The following is a 14024-nucleotide window of genomic DNA, read 5'->3' as shown; positions in this document are numbered from 1 at the left end:
TAGGTTGTTTGCATTTCTGCAAACCTTGGGGCCCTCCCAAGTATACCAAAATCTTTTCCTGGCTTCTCCGTGATTCTGTTTTTAGCTACAATCCTGTTGGCACTCATGCACTGGTCTTGCAATAAGAGGAAGCAGCACAACTGTAAGGAGAGCTGTTGCTCACAGGCCAGCCATATGCCTCTGGGAGGTTTGCAGGCAAAGCAGCAAACCCCATTCTCTGCCCTGTTTCGACCCAGGACCAGCATCTGAGATGCTGCCTCTGAAAGCGTAGCACTGCGCTTTCTGGCTCTTACATCTGACACCCGATCTGGAGGCTCTTTAGGATCTCCAAGCACAATGACAACTCTGCAGCAAAAGGCCGAAGGAAAAATAAGAGCCATCACCAGCAAAAAACCCTAAAAGACAAAAATACACACAGCCTGGTGCCCCATGCCTCAGGCAAAAGAGCTGACCGTGTGGAGCCCACTATCAGCACCGCTCACCAGGCAAACCCGTCCCACCCGAGAGAGCACAGCAGGCCCCACGGCACCCTCAAGCGCTTTCTCACGGAAAAAGAAGTAGAGTTTGTCGTCGTTGTGGTGGGAACTGTCTGGAATGACGTGAGCCTGGAGGAAAACAGGGTCTGGCAGAGAGGGGGGGGAAACGCAGTTACTCTTGCTTGTCACTAGGCAGCGTTAGCAAACACATCAGCCTGGCAGCTGCCAAACTTTTTGGGCAAGCCTGCCACAACAGCCCAAGCACCAAGTATACAATAGTGTACCTTCCCCGACCTGTTTCGGACTGCATTCCCACCATGCCCCACAATCGGGGTGATGGAAGCTGTTGTTTGAACGACCCAGGGGCACTAGTCTGGGGAAAGCTGCGATGGAGTCCCCCAGCCCCGCGTGCGTGCATGATACAAATGCCCCCCTGCTGACGCTAGTGCTTTGGAGTAGTTTTGCCTCTAGGCGAATGGGCTGGCGAGCAGACAGCCATGCCACACGGGAGAGGGGGGCTGGGCCGAAGCCACTGGCTCCATGCCATACCCAGGTCCCTAACCTAGCAGGCTCTTGTCCAGGGGCAACACACAGTGCCAGCTCCAGGTCCTGGGGAGCCCCTGAGGGGCCCCTCCCTCCAGGAGCCCACCCTCTCACTGCTCTTGCTCCTCCTCCCCCTCCTCATTGTGGCTACCACGTCTGCACTGGCTCGTGGCAGGGACATCTCCTGCTCCTGAGCCTCTTCCTCAACACTTCTGAGGCAGGAGAGCAAGCAGGTTGCAATAGCAAAGAGGAGAAGCATGTCCAGGGGCCTTTTGGCAGTGGACCTTTTGTGCTTGGCAGGTGCCCAACCATGGCGCCAGCCCTGGCTCCACAGTGCCACTTTCCGGACCACATGCAGCACTCATGTCACAGGAGATCACCTATGCTGGAAGCTTAGCAGTTGCCAACAGCTTTCCCATGCTACCCCCTGCTGACTTTAGCTGGTGCTCAAACACATACCATAGAGCCAGCGGGAATCGTGTTGCTCAGTGCGCACAGCTGGGCGAGGCCCCATGGTACGGAAGAGAGCTGCATCAGTGCCCATGAAATCCACGTGCACTCCAGCATACAGTGTGTTATCTAGGCAGGAGAGGGAGAAGGGAATCCATCACAGATACAAGCTCACATTCGCATGTTTGTTTGTTTGTTTATTTATTTATTTGATTTATATCCTGCCTTTTTCCTACAAAGGGCTCAAGGCAGCTTACATCTCCTCCTCCATCTTATCCCCTGTGAGGTGGGTTGGGCTGAGAGTCTGTGACTGGCCCAAAGTCTCACATTGGGCTCCATGGCTGAGCGGGGACTAGAACCCAGATCGTCTGAGTCCCATTCCCATGCTCTTCACCACTACACCACACTGGCTATGTATATGTATAACCAGTACAACTCTGAAGAAAGGGGAGCCATTAATAGGTGAAACATCTGGACTTTTGAGAGCCGAATACAGGGGTGGACAGAAGGTAGACCTCCAAAAGTTTTGGACACCCACATCCTTAAGCCTCTGCCAGCAGGATCAATGGTCAGGAATGCTGGGAGTTGAAGTCCAAAACATCTAGAGATTTACCTTACCCCCATTCTTGCCTTAGACCTTTGTTCCCTGCAGGCTTTGTCTACCCAAGTTGGCCACAGTTCTACAGGACATCAGGCAAGTGTGTTTGGCAGTCCTGCCACTTGTGCTCCTTTTCCCTGGAAACACTAGATGGGATTTGATACATCCAAAGCATGTGCTCGGCAACTAAGCTATGGCTCCTTATATCTGCTGCTCCTGTAGCAACCTCCCCAACTCTGTGTTTATCACCAGTCAGCTCTTTAGTACCAACCAACCCTCCAGCTGATGCAGAATGCCAAGTGCATATGAGACAGAGCGGAGGGAATCAGGCAGAGTAGCCACAAATAACATTGAATGCTGGCATGGCCTCTGACTCCATTAGACAGCATTTGGTCCTATGTGCACTGACAAATGGGTCACACCCACCTACAGTTCAGTTCAATTATGGAAGAGGTCCCATTACTTTATAAGTAATTATAAGCAGCAACAAGTGCACCCACTTGCTCAAGGGTACTTACTGACAAGCACGGCCGTGCTGTGCTGCTGTGGGTCATAAGGGCACTTGCCCTTTCCTGGCTCCAGCGAACGAGGCACCATGCGGAAGAGGTACTCCTTCACAGGGGCAAAAGGGGACAAGAGAGCAAATGAACATGAGGATGGAAGCCTACCTTGAACTCAGGTCATCTAGAACCTCAGTCTACATTCCTTTTCTGACCCTTCCTCCTAGGAGCATAAGAAGTGGCCTTATTCTGAGGCAGCTCCTGGCCGGACTTCACCCCACACGGCCTTATACTGAGCTCCACACTTCCCACACCTACCTCCGTATCGCCAACATCAGTAGCAGGGCAGTTTAGGCTTTTGGACTCGGATTTTTCCCAGCCCTGCCTAGAGATGCCAGAGACCTTCCACATGCAAGCCACACATTCTGCTACTGAGGTACCGCTTCCAGCTGGAAGTGACACAGTTCTTTTGCTTACTTCAGAGCGCCAGCCACGGTTGATGAGGGCACAAACTGGGTGGTAGGCCCCTGTTCCACACGCATACAGGTGAGTGCGGTTCCATGGTTCCATAAGCCGTATGTAGTTGAAACATTCACCCTAGAGGATAGGAAGGAAATAGGCAGGAACTGGAGACTTCCTATGGCCAGCCAGGAGTTAGCACAACTTCTGTGTCTCTCCAGGCCAGCGAAAGAGAACCTCAGGCTCAGGGAGCAAATCTAGCCAACCTGTGGCCAGTCAGGCCCTCCAGGGGACCCCAGATAGCTGTACACCCTTCTTTTGATTGCCAAACATTTGGCAGTCTTCCAGCTTTTGTGCATTCTCTCCCCCGCTCTAAAAGTTGAAATACCCTTCTGATGGCTTAGTTATGGGCAAAACGAGCTTTAAACCAGCATATACTGGTCTTTTGGAACCACCCCTTTTGTCTGTAGCTACATCCACCACTGGAATGCTTCCTCATGGGATGCTCCAAAGTGGAATATGGCCCTGGAAGTGAAAGCAGTTCAATGTCATTGCTCCAGATCACCCCCAGACACGTACAGGAATGGTTAGTTCTGTAAAAGAAACCAAACTCCATTACGCAGGAGCCTCAGAGAGGAACTCTTTGTATGTGAATGTCCCATCCTAAACACAAGAGCTCAAAGTCAAAGCTACATAAAGTCAAGGGACAGCATAAAGGTGACACAGGGAGACATGAAAACCCCAGAGTTGGATGGATCAAGGGGCTGCTCGCAATGGTACCTAGTGCCATTTGAGAAACTACCCCTCCAGTTCACAGGGATTTGGACATTTGAGACTAAAACAAAACAACAGACCCCTGTGGGCTACAGAGTGACTCCCAGAATTAGAAAAGCGCATGACTGCACAGGCAACTACCACTCACCCTCTGTCCTTTTCCAGCCAAACGACACTCGTTCTGGTGGCTTGGTAGTGCAGGCCAATGGATCTGGAGGGAGGGAGAGGTAAGAGGACGGCTTTGAAGTGCTGGTGGTACTTCAAGTTCTGGACAACTCTCAAGGGGCTCCTTTCCCTTGGTGAGCCTACTTTCTCACCACCACTGTCATCTTCTGCTCTTGCTCTCCTCTCCAACTCTTTCTCATCCCTTGCTTGCTTGACAAGCAGAGAGCCAGCTGGCAAGTTAGCAAAGGCATTTACTGCCCTTTCTTCTCAAAGCCACTGCTGTCTTGGCCAGAGTGGGAGGCAGGTGAGCAAGCAGGTTGCTTGGGTAGAGAGGAGGAGCAACTTTCGGGGCTCTTGTCAGTGGGCCCCTGTTGGAATGCGTGGGCCTTTGGCAGCTGCCCAATCATGCCTACACTTAATGCCAGCCCTGCCCTCCTCCACCTTCTTTAGCTTTCTCAAGATTTGCAGTTACTTGGTTTGGACCCTTCTGAAGTCTGGGCTGGAATCAAAGAATCTTGGGTACCCATCTCCTCTGTCACATTTCTCTCTCCCCGCCTGCAATAACTATCCCATAGTCCTTTTTGTTTTATCCTAAGTGCCTGCCCACCAACCAAGCACATGGCTTCCCAGGAACACCTGACTAGCCATAGCTGAGAACGAGACATGATGGAGCTTCTTTCATCCCTGCAAAACTCTTCCCCAGGCTTACAATGAGTGGCTCCTTGTTGATGTTGTGAAGGTCCAAGGCCACCAGGAAGTCTCGTGCCCCAAGATAAAGTCGTTCCTGGTCTTGGTCCACCAAGAGGATTCGATAATCACTTGTGTTGAATGCAAAGCTGAAGGGTCGGGCAGTGCGTGTCTCCAGCAGTTCTGGACAGAAAGAGGACCTACGAGTCAAGACAGCAACCCCACAAGCTCCTGCTTTCAAGGCCAACACATCCCCTGCTAGAGTGGCCAACTACACATTGTCCTGCATGAGACAGCAAAGATTTGTACAAACTTTCACATGCTAATTTACACATATAGATGCACATCTAGGAGGCACTGGTATAATTTCAATAGCAATATAGCACACCTTGCCAGTGACTGGTTGACTTGTGTGCCAAAAGCCCAGGTTTCCCTTAGGGTTTCTTATGTCTAAGCTGGTCTGGATAGCCCTTCAAATAGAACAGGCATAGGCAATGTGGTGCCTGTGGGCACTTATGTAGCCCCAGGTCACTTTACTTGGTGCCCACTTGGTGCCTAACTTTTTCACCTGGGATCAGTTCAAATTGAAACGGGAATTTCCAGCTGCTGCCACCTTAATGCCCCATGAATGTTTGAAGGCATGTTACTTGTTTTTTGTGACTAGCCATGCCTCTCACAACAGCCATAGTATGTTTGGGCCCAGTACAGTTTTGAAGATATCCACATGTGCCCAGAGGCTGCATGCCCCTGAAATAGAGGATGCCTTCCATTAGAAGTCTGTCCTTTGGCAGCCCTTCACAAGTAGGACTATCCTCAGAAAAGCAGGACACGAGACCACCCAAGCTCTGATCTCAGCCAATGACCCTCTGTCTGTCCTTTCCCAAATGAAGGTTCAGACCTCAAGGTCCTAGTCCTGCTTCTTCCTTGCCTCCTTCCCCACTCTTTTGCACTGAAATGGCAGCAACTGGAGGACATTAATCTATGTGATGGCTGGCCTGGCCCAGGCTGAGCTAAGCTGCGCTAGCTCAGTGGGTATTTTGGTCCCATGAAGTGGCTAAGGCAGAGCTGACGTGGGTTGGGGGGGCACTGGCGGTTGGTACAGCAAAGAGCCTAAAGCCTCCAGCAATCCCCCCAGCAGCATTCCACAGGCACAGATCAGAGAGCAGGGTGGCGAGCTTCCCACCTGTGATGACCTTGGGGACTTGGCCAGAGGACGTCAGCCAGTCCCTGTTAGCCCCTGCAGCCAAGTCTGGGCAAAGATTCAGAGCCCAGGGACAGAAATTGGTCTAATCCCTCAGGACAAGTGGGCTGAAGCCTAAAAGATTTCCGGGGAGCTCAAAGAGGGACAGGTGGGGGGCGGTCAGGAGGGAAGTGGATGGATGAGGAATTAAGATCCAATTAAAAAACACACAAACAGTAAATCCAAGAACAGAAGGCCAGAGTTTCTGGCCAGCAGACCTCTTGCCGCTGCTTCAATCCAGCTGACATGCATACCCTGTTCTGAAAGTTGGGGACAGTACCCAGAAAACCTGATGGAATGTTCAAGCATTACCACATGGCAGGTGGGAGCAATCCCACTGCCCTATAAATGGCAGGCAGTCCAATGGCAAGATGCCCAGTGATGGGATGTTGTCATGCATACTACCCAGACCTGACATACAAAGACCATTATATAACATTGTTTATCATCCATGGCGTCAACCTCTTTCTGGAATGTATGCACAACCAACGCAACCCTGGATTGTCAGACATTACGAACAGTGAGAAAATATCAAGTCCCTGAAGGCTGAGCTTCTGCAAAGCATCCTCCCCTCACCCAGTGGCATAGTTGTAAGTTCTCTGCTTGGTTGTGAAGACCTCCAGAGGCACATCCCAAAGGAAAGTCCCAAGAAGCAGGCAGCTGTGTTTACCCATGTCAAAAAACGAGTTCCAGCAGTTTTCATTTCTACCAGGAGCAGGTCTTTTGTAAAGCTACTGGGTCCTAATTTCCAACTCAGGAATAAACCACTCCTAAATACTTTAGATTCCAGCAGAAACACTTTACAAAGTCATGTCCCCACCCCACCCTCAGCTACTTTGAGGACTGCCACTGAGCTCAAAGGAAACAGGACAGTCCGAGGGGTGGGCGTGGCAGGGGAGGTCAGTGACCCTGCGAGGCAAAAGGTTCCAGTGACTCAGCTCTGTACACCTGGTTCCCCGGCAACCCTCCTGCCCCTCCAGTCATCATCAATAGCACACTGTCTGTGATGACACATGCAGGGTTGGGTGGCCGGTGAAGAAGATAAAACTTCCCTGTTTGATTCCTTTGGAAAGAGAAATATCCTGGGTGCCGTATCATCAGTGATCTTCAGAGGTGTCTCAATAGGCCCCAAGATCACTTGCTCTTTTGGAGAAACAATCTGCCCGTGAGATTTACATCGGATAAATCTGGAATTTCCCAGGACCAAACAGGGATGTTTTGTTGCTGAGTAAACAAGGAGATGGTTGTCGAGGAATATAAACTTGTAAGCAAATGGAATGCTCAGAGTCGCACAAAACCCTCACCCTCCTATCTGTGTGCCTCACTCTCCTGTGAAGATGGACAGATGGTGTTCTGGATGTTGTCCCTACCAATACAGGGCAAAGTGAAAACTGTTCCTCACCTGTACAAGTTGGAGGAGGCCAGGAACATTCTAGGCAGATCCATTCTTAGGGAAGACCCACTGAAAACAGTGTGGCTTAAGTCAGTTTTGAGTAACTTAAGTCCCATTAATTTCATTGGGTCTACTCTACATGCAGTGAAGGCTGATGCAATGTATATGCAATGTATTCATATGATGTGCCTTACATTAAATTATTGAATCAGGTGTGTACTGAAAGATTCCCTGAAGTGCACATCCATTCAGCATGCATACCTCATAGACAAAGTATTAAAAACTTCACTGGGCATGAACTACAACAGAGATTGATATCCTCTTTAAAGGCCATGAACTTTAGCAGACTGCAGCTACACAGACAGGAGCTGTGTCCCTGGAATCTAGCACTGGCGGCCACATCCCCTCACAGTAAAATTTGCTCCCTGCAGATCTCTTTGTTACTTCTTCTTTGCCTTTAAAAGCTGCCTGGAGGCATCCCGGGTTTAAATTTCACCTTTGCCACACTGGGTGGCCAGTCTCTCAGTCCTTGTCCCACCATCTGTAATAATACTAGCCAGCCATTCTGAAAGGTTTAAATACTTCCAAAACCCAAAGTGCAACTTTGCAGCAGCAGTGATGATGACTGATTCTAATGATGGTGGGGGATAATGCAGATATGGAGGCATTAGTATCATGCAGGGGCTGGGGAACCCAGGTATTGTTGGCTTAATGCTCCCAGTATTCATGACCACAGGGCAGCCTGGTTGGGGTTGATGGGAGTTATAAGAAATAGAAGCCCAATTACATCTGGAGATAGCTGGATCCTTGGAATAGCATTCTTCAAATGTTTGCAAGTATCTCATTGAAATCCTTACAACAACCCTGTAAGGTAGGTCAGCATTAGTATTTCTCCTATACTGCAGATGAGGAAACAAGCCAGCCCAAGTTATTTTGCTGATTGCGACAAAGGCAAGGTGGAGAAGAAAACAACATCAGTCCATCCTTCCTCTAATCCCATTCTATAGTCAGAAACTGGCCTGGCTAGCAATCAAATTAGCTTACTTCAGCGCTGGGGATAGGATGCCCTCCTCCATACCAACGGGCAGCAAGAGAGCTTGTTGGGGGAGGACCTCTTGACCCATCTAGCTCTGCCCTCCAACATTTTGCCATTCCTCCCCACACCCCAGTGCATGCCAACTAAAGCTTCTCTAGCAAGTCAGTAAGATCCAAACCTGGGATGTCCTGCTAAATGGCTTTTTTCCTTTGCTATTCAACTCTAGATGTCTGTTTTATGTAACAAAATGCTTTGTTCCATGTCCCAGAGGCCTCAGAACAAGCTAGGCTGCACCCTGACTCTGTAAAGTGAAAGACCTCTGGAAGAGCCACCTGGAACATGGCTCACCCAGTGCAGGTATGCACTCCAACCAGCCTAGCCCACGGTGCAATCCACTCTGCAGTGAGCAACAGGTAGCAGGGCACAAGGACCACCTGAAAGACACGCTTCTCCCCGCACTGCTTCCAAGGATTAATGCCCCACCATGCTTAACTTACAATCCCTGCCTGCCTAAAACATAAGCTGGCCAAACTCTGTGCAAGACTCAAGGAATGCTCCTTCCTCATCCCTGCTCCTGAGGTTCCAGTCCTGGCCATATACGCAACATCTCACATGTGGTCCTGCGATGTGTACACAAACCCCAGCAAACACACATGTGAGTGTGTGCATGTGTGTGCACACATGCCACAGTGATGTCCAGGGCTTTGCCTTTTATAGCCAGACTGCTGCTGCCAAAGGAATGAATTGTCCTTTCGCCAAGGATCTCTCTCCCCCCCTCTCTCTCTTGGACACATGGACAAATGCATGTACACACAGGCACACTTTAATTGCTTTCACTGAGGAAAAGGAGGGGAAAGTGGCTGCCATGAGCACAGTGGGGAGGGTGTCTGTAATGAGTGCAATGACATGCACACCCCAGCAATTCAACCATCTCCCTTGTCCCCTCCTCTCCAAGCTCTCTCTCTTCCCATTCCCCACCATGTGCTCTGGAAAGGGGAATCCGTCCAAGTGTGTCCCAACCCCTTCTCTGAATGGCATGCTGGGTATTTTAAGCCCTTCTGGGAAATCCTTTCCCCCTGTGGCTGGCAAGTAACCAGATCCCGGAATCCCCGAGAACAGAGAGTGCAGGGGGAACCCAGCAAGGTCACAGGAGATATACTGGGGGTGGGGGGAAGAGCTGGAAAAGAAGCAGGGGAGGCAGAGGGACCCACAGACACTGGAATGATGTGTCTCTAGGGCTGAAGCACACACACGTCTGTATAGAGGCACTTTCTGCAGTAGGAACACTTCGGGCAACCATCCTGCCTTTTTGTAGTTTCTCCCCGTGCACAGTCGTGACTATTTAGAATACAGCCGCACCACATGCGGCATGCACACTGCCACAAGTGGATGTGTAGGACCGAGATGCACACAAGTTGACTTGGGCCTGTGCGTACTGGTTGCGAGCAGTTATGCATGTTGTCCTGCACATTCAAAGCGTGCTTATAGTGACTGGGCAACAATTATTCATACTGGCACAGTAGACTCCCAACTATCCAGCCTAATGTGGCAGAAGGGCAGGCCGGATAACAAAAAAGCTGGATAGGCCGGAGTTCTATCAATGCTTACTTCCTACCCCACCCATACCATTAAAAACACCCTTTTTATACCAAAACCTGCTCTTATTCATATTTTCGGACCTCTTAGTACAGGCCACTACTTTATAAATGTTTGTTATGTACTGTACGTTTTAAAAATTTATTACAGAAAAAGTAAGTCCAAGGATAAAAATATTGTACACATTTTAAGACAAATTTTATAATGTCTAATTGCAGGAAACATAAAATCATGTACACTGTACAGTATGAATACATACACTTTTAAAATAAAACATTAACGTAAAACGTAGGCTTAATTCTTACAAGAATTATTTAAACTTATTTTACTGTTCATTGATATTTTTTAACTAGGCCAGATGGTACAGAGGCCAGATAGTCGCGAGGTGGATAGTTGAGAGTCTATTGTATTATGTTATATCTTCCTTTTTTTTCTTTTGTGAGGAACAGTCCTCCACTTCATTTTAGTCTCAGAACAACAACCCTGTGAAGTTGGCTAGACTGAGAGGGAGTGTCTGGCCCAAGGTTAGCCAATGAGCTTCATGGCCAAGTGGGGACTAGAAGCCAGAGCTCCAAAGTCCCCAGTCCAACACTTAACCACCACACTACACTGACAATCACTGGGAAAATCTGTTTCCCTGAGCACCAACATCTGAATGGCCTTCATGTGCACGTACATGTGATTATGTCTGTTCTGAGATGGGCTTGGTAGGTGCTAGCCGCAACCTGCATCCATATACATGGGCTTCCACTAGCGTGCAAAAAGGAGAAATTTCTCCAGAGATTTACACACATGCATAGTCAGCTGCCAAAATGAAGCTACATACTTATTTCCTCTATCCAGTTTAGCTTACAAAACCCATTGCAATGTATTGGCATGGGTACCAATGGAGCCAGTTACTTTAAAATAAACAATTAGATGGCCATTTGGAACCAGCTCTGCTGGCCATAACAAATGACCATGCAGCCACCATATTTAGTAATGGTATCTCTCTGACTACTGCATTTGAGGACTTAACGGTTTAGGAAGGATTCTGCCATCCCTCCGTGTTTATGATTCTCTTTAGGGCCATTTGGTTGGTAGACAGCATTTTGAGGAATAAAACAGACTGTTGGTCTGATTCCAACATAGCCATTCTTCCAGTCCAGTTGGTGGTCTTCATATATTATCTTGTGCAGATGAATTGTACATATTTTCTGGAACATCTAACTTTTGGTTTTGGAGCATATTTGCTTGCATTGACATAGCTGAATGGCAACTTAAGTACCTCACCCATACACTGAAAAGACACCCACATTCCCTTCTCCACTTACAGATACAGTGGTACCTTGGCTCACAAACGCCTTGGTTCACGAACAAATTGGGTCACAAACAAAAATTTCATTAAAATTTTGACTTGGGTCGCGAACTCCAAATTGGGTGGCGACCAAGATCGCAGCCATCTCCCCCCGCACCCCCGAGTGGGGAGATGGCCACGATCCAGTTGCTTTTGTGCAGGGAAGGAGTGCCTGATCAGAGGCGTGCTCCTGCAGGAAAGACGAGCGCAATCTTGGCCATCTCCTCCGTGGCTGTGCTGTGCTGCACCCATCTTTCCTGCAGCAGCGCACCCATGATCACGCACATCTTCCCTGCATGAACAGAACTGCGATCGTGGCCATCTCCCCACTCGGGGGGGGGGGACGTGTGTGTGATCACAGGCGTGCTCCTGCAGGAAAGACAGGCGCAATCTCGGCCATCTCCCCACCCCCAGTGCGCTCATGATCACACCCGTCTCTCCCCCCACCCCCCAGTGTGCCAGGATGACGGTGCCTGCAGGGATGACAGGCATGTGCAGGGATGACAGGCGCGATCTTGGTCATGCTGGGGTGGCGGGGAGATGGCCGCGCTTGTGCTCAGGGGGAGGGGGAGAGATGGCTGCAATCTTTGTTGTTGTCACTTTGCTTCACATTTTTCTGATTTAAAAAATGGTTTCAGAATGGATTAACCTTATTTACACTGAAACTTATGGGGGAAATCTGACTTGGCTCATGACCAGTTTGGGTCACAACCAGAGTCCTGGAACGGATTAAGTTCGTGAGCCAAGGTATCACTGTGGATACATATCAGATTTAGATTTCACCTTTCCTCTAAGGAGGTATGGGGGGGCAGTTATCACAGCCAATCCTCACAATGGTCCTGTGAGGTAGAAAGTTGTATCCAAGGTTAGTCCTACTCCTACTAAAAGGAGACCCACTGAAATGAATGTGATTTAAGTGAAACTAAATGTGACTTAAGTGAAACTGATAGTGGATGCAACTCTGTGTTAGGCTGAGAGAAAGGAACTCATCCAACATCACCCAGTAAGGTGATAAGGAAACCTTCCATTCCAAGCCTTAGGCACTAATTGGAAATGTCCTGTAATACATTTGTGAAACCATTGCACGTGTGTGCGCACACACACACACACACACTGTTCAAAGACCTTGCCTGCCACATGAATAAAATCACCACCAGTAAATTTGCTCCTATCTTTCACATTACTGCTTACTGTCCACTGCTTGACCAACACACACATCCATTCTAGGGATAATAACAGTGATCTCAAACACTAGTAGGATGTGTGAATATTTTGCTCTGATGATGCTTCCTCTCCACTTAAAGAAATAATACATTATTAGCTGGGTAGCAATGTTAGGAAATTGGTCTGATTGACAGATATCTCTAATTAGACAATCTGAAAACCGTTTTTAAAATTGTTGATTGCTCTTAATGTAAACACATCACTCTGCAGGTTGCTTTGAAAGGGGTGTTTCTGCTTGGGAAGGGTGCTTGCAGTGGCACTGGTATTTACAACCAAAAAGGCATAGAAGTTTGCAAGGAGATTTAGGGGTGTACAACTAGAATAGCAGAAGCAGACTTTCCTCCTCTCTAAAACAGCCCCTACAGACCTCTGAAAGTGAACCCTGAAAGTGACCCAGGGATCTGTAGGGAGGAAGATGGACAAATGCAGTTTCCATGAGAGGATCCAACCCACAGAGAAAAGGATTTTCTTGCTTCAGAACAAAAGCTTTACTCATACACAAACAGATGCATGTATCATTATCCAACCCAACCATATTGAAACTCATACAACTGAACAACGGAGATTTCTTTCATTGAAGTTTAACCCTAATTATAAGCTGTTTTGCATTTATGTTTATCTTTTATTCTAGTATGCCGCCATGAGACACTGTATCATCGTTGTCTGTCTGACAGTGGTAGATATGAAAGTACAAATAAAAATAGGAAGCTAAGATAACCATGTTAGCTATAAGTAAAATGTCAGAAATCCGTATTAATGTAATATCTTTATTAGGTCAACAAACAAGTGGCCCAAATGTGCAAGCCTTTGAGATCTCTAAGATCTCTTTATCAGGTGAAACAAAACAATTCTAGGGTTCTCAAAAACATGCCTCCATTTTTTAGGCAGGTGATCTTTTGTCTTGACAAATAAAAGTATTCTACTCATGTGGATATTGAAATTTAAGAAAATAGAAGTTTTATACTGATGTGGTTTTTGAAAGAAAAATAAAACACATATCCATCATCCAAACAGTTTTCTGCTGAGCACCACCCTTGAACCAACACTGCACTGTTTCCATGAATCCACATAGAAAGGAGAGACGTGATATTCCTTTGAGAGTCAAGGACCATGCAGCCTCCGCTGGCCCTTTCCCTGGGACTCACCTGAGTGTCTCCCTCTTACCTTTGTAAGTCAGGTAGATACGTGGTGCACTAGCAAGGCTGCTGCTGTGGCCCAGGCAGCAACAGAAGAGCAGCCTCAGTAGGAACAGGGTGGCCCAGGGACCCATGACAGAGGAGGGAATCCTCAGAGGACCTGTGAAGAGATAAAGTATGAGGAGCTGGGCACTTCTGGAGGGATTTGTAGCAGAGGGGTAGGGTATATACACCCTCTTCGGTAGGTACTTTGCAGCAGAAACCTGTTGAAGGAAGAAGGCCTAGAGGGCGCTGTGTTGGAGTAGTAATGGAGATCAAAGCTTGTCCATCTCCCCGGGCACCCAGCCAAGCAGCTGTAACCCGAGTGGCGGCAGTGGCTGATGGGCACTTCAAAGGCTTGGTCTCCCTCTG

At 48.4% G+C, this 14024-nt stretch overlaps 1 protein-coding gene across 3 annotated transcripts in view; it reads right to left on the bottom strand.

Moving 5' to 3' along the window:
• Positions 1-14024, bottom strand: part of LOC123029941 (semaphorin-3F-like) — a 29668-nt gene that overhangs the window by 13670 nt on the left and 1974 nt on the right. For 2 of the 3 annotated variants that reach the window (XM_044443395.1, XM_044443396.1), the window contains exons 2-8: positions 13642-13773; positions 4675-4835; positions 3949-4011; positions 3045-3164; positions 2586-2679; positions 1479-1598; positions 483-622 (exon numbers count right to left, since the gene is read on the bottom strand). In XM_044443395.1, the coding sequence (XP_044299330.1) occupies positions 483-622; positions 1479-1598; positions 2586-2679; positions 3045-3164; positions 3949-4011; positions 4675-4835; positions 13642-13747 (804 nt within the window). In that variant the 5' untranslated portion in view covers positions 13748-13773. Of the gene's footprint in view, positions 1-482; positions 623-1478; positions 1599-2585; positions 2680-3044; positions 3165-3948; positions 4012-4674; positions 4836-13641; positions 13774-14024 lie in introns of those variants that run through there. The other variant, XM_044443397.1, reaches the window with a different exon arrangement.

Source organism: Varanus komodoensis, unplaced genomic scaffold, assembly GCF_004798865.1.
Source record: "Varanus komodoensis strain SLA01 unplaced genomic scaffold, ASM479886v1 scaffold42, whole genome shotgun sequence".
Classification (NCBI taxonomy): domain Eukaryota; kingdom Metazoa; phylum Chordata; class Lepidosauria; order Squamata; family Varanidae; genus Varanus; species Varanus komodoensis.
This window is presented reverse-complemented; position numbering and strand designations above follow the sequence as displayed.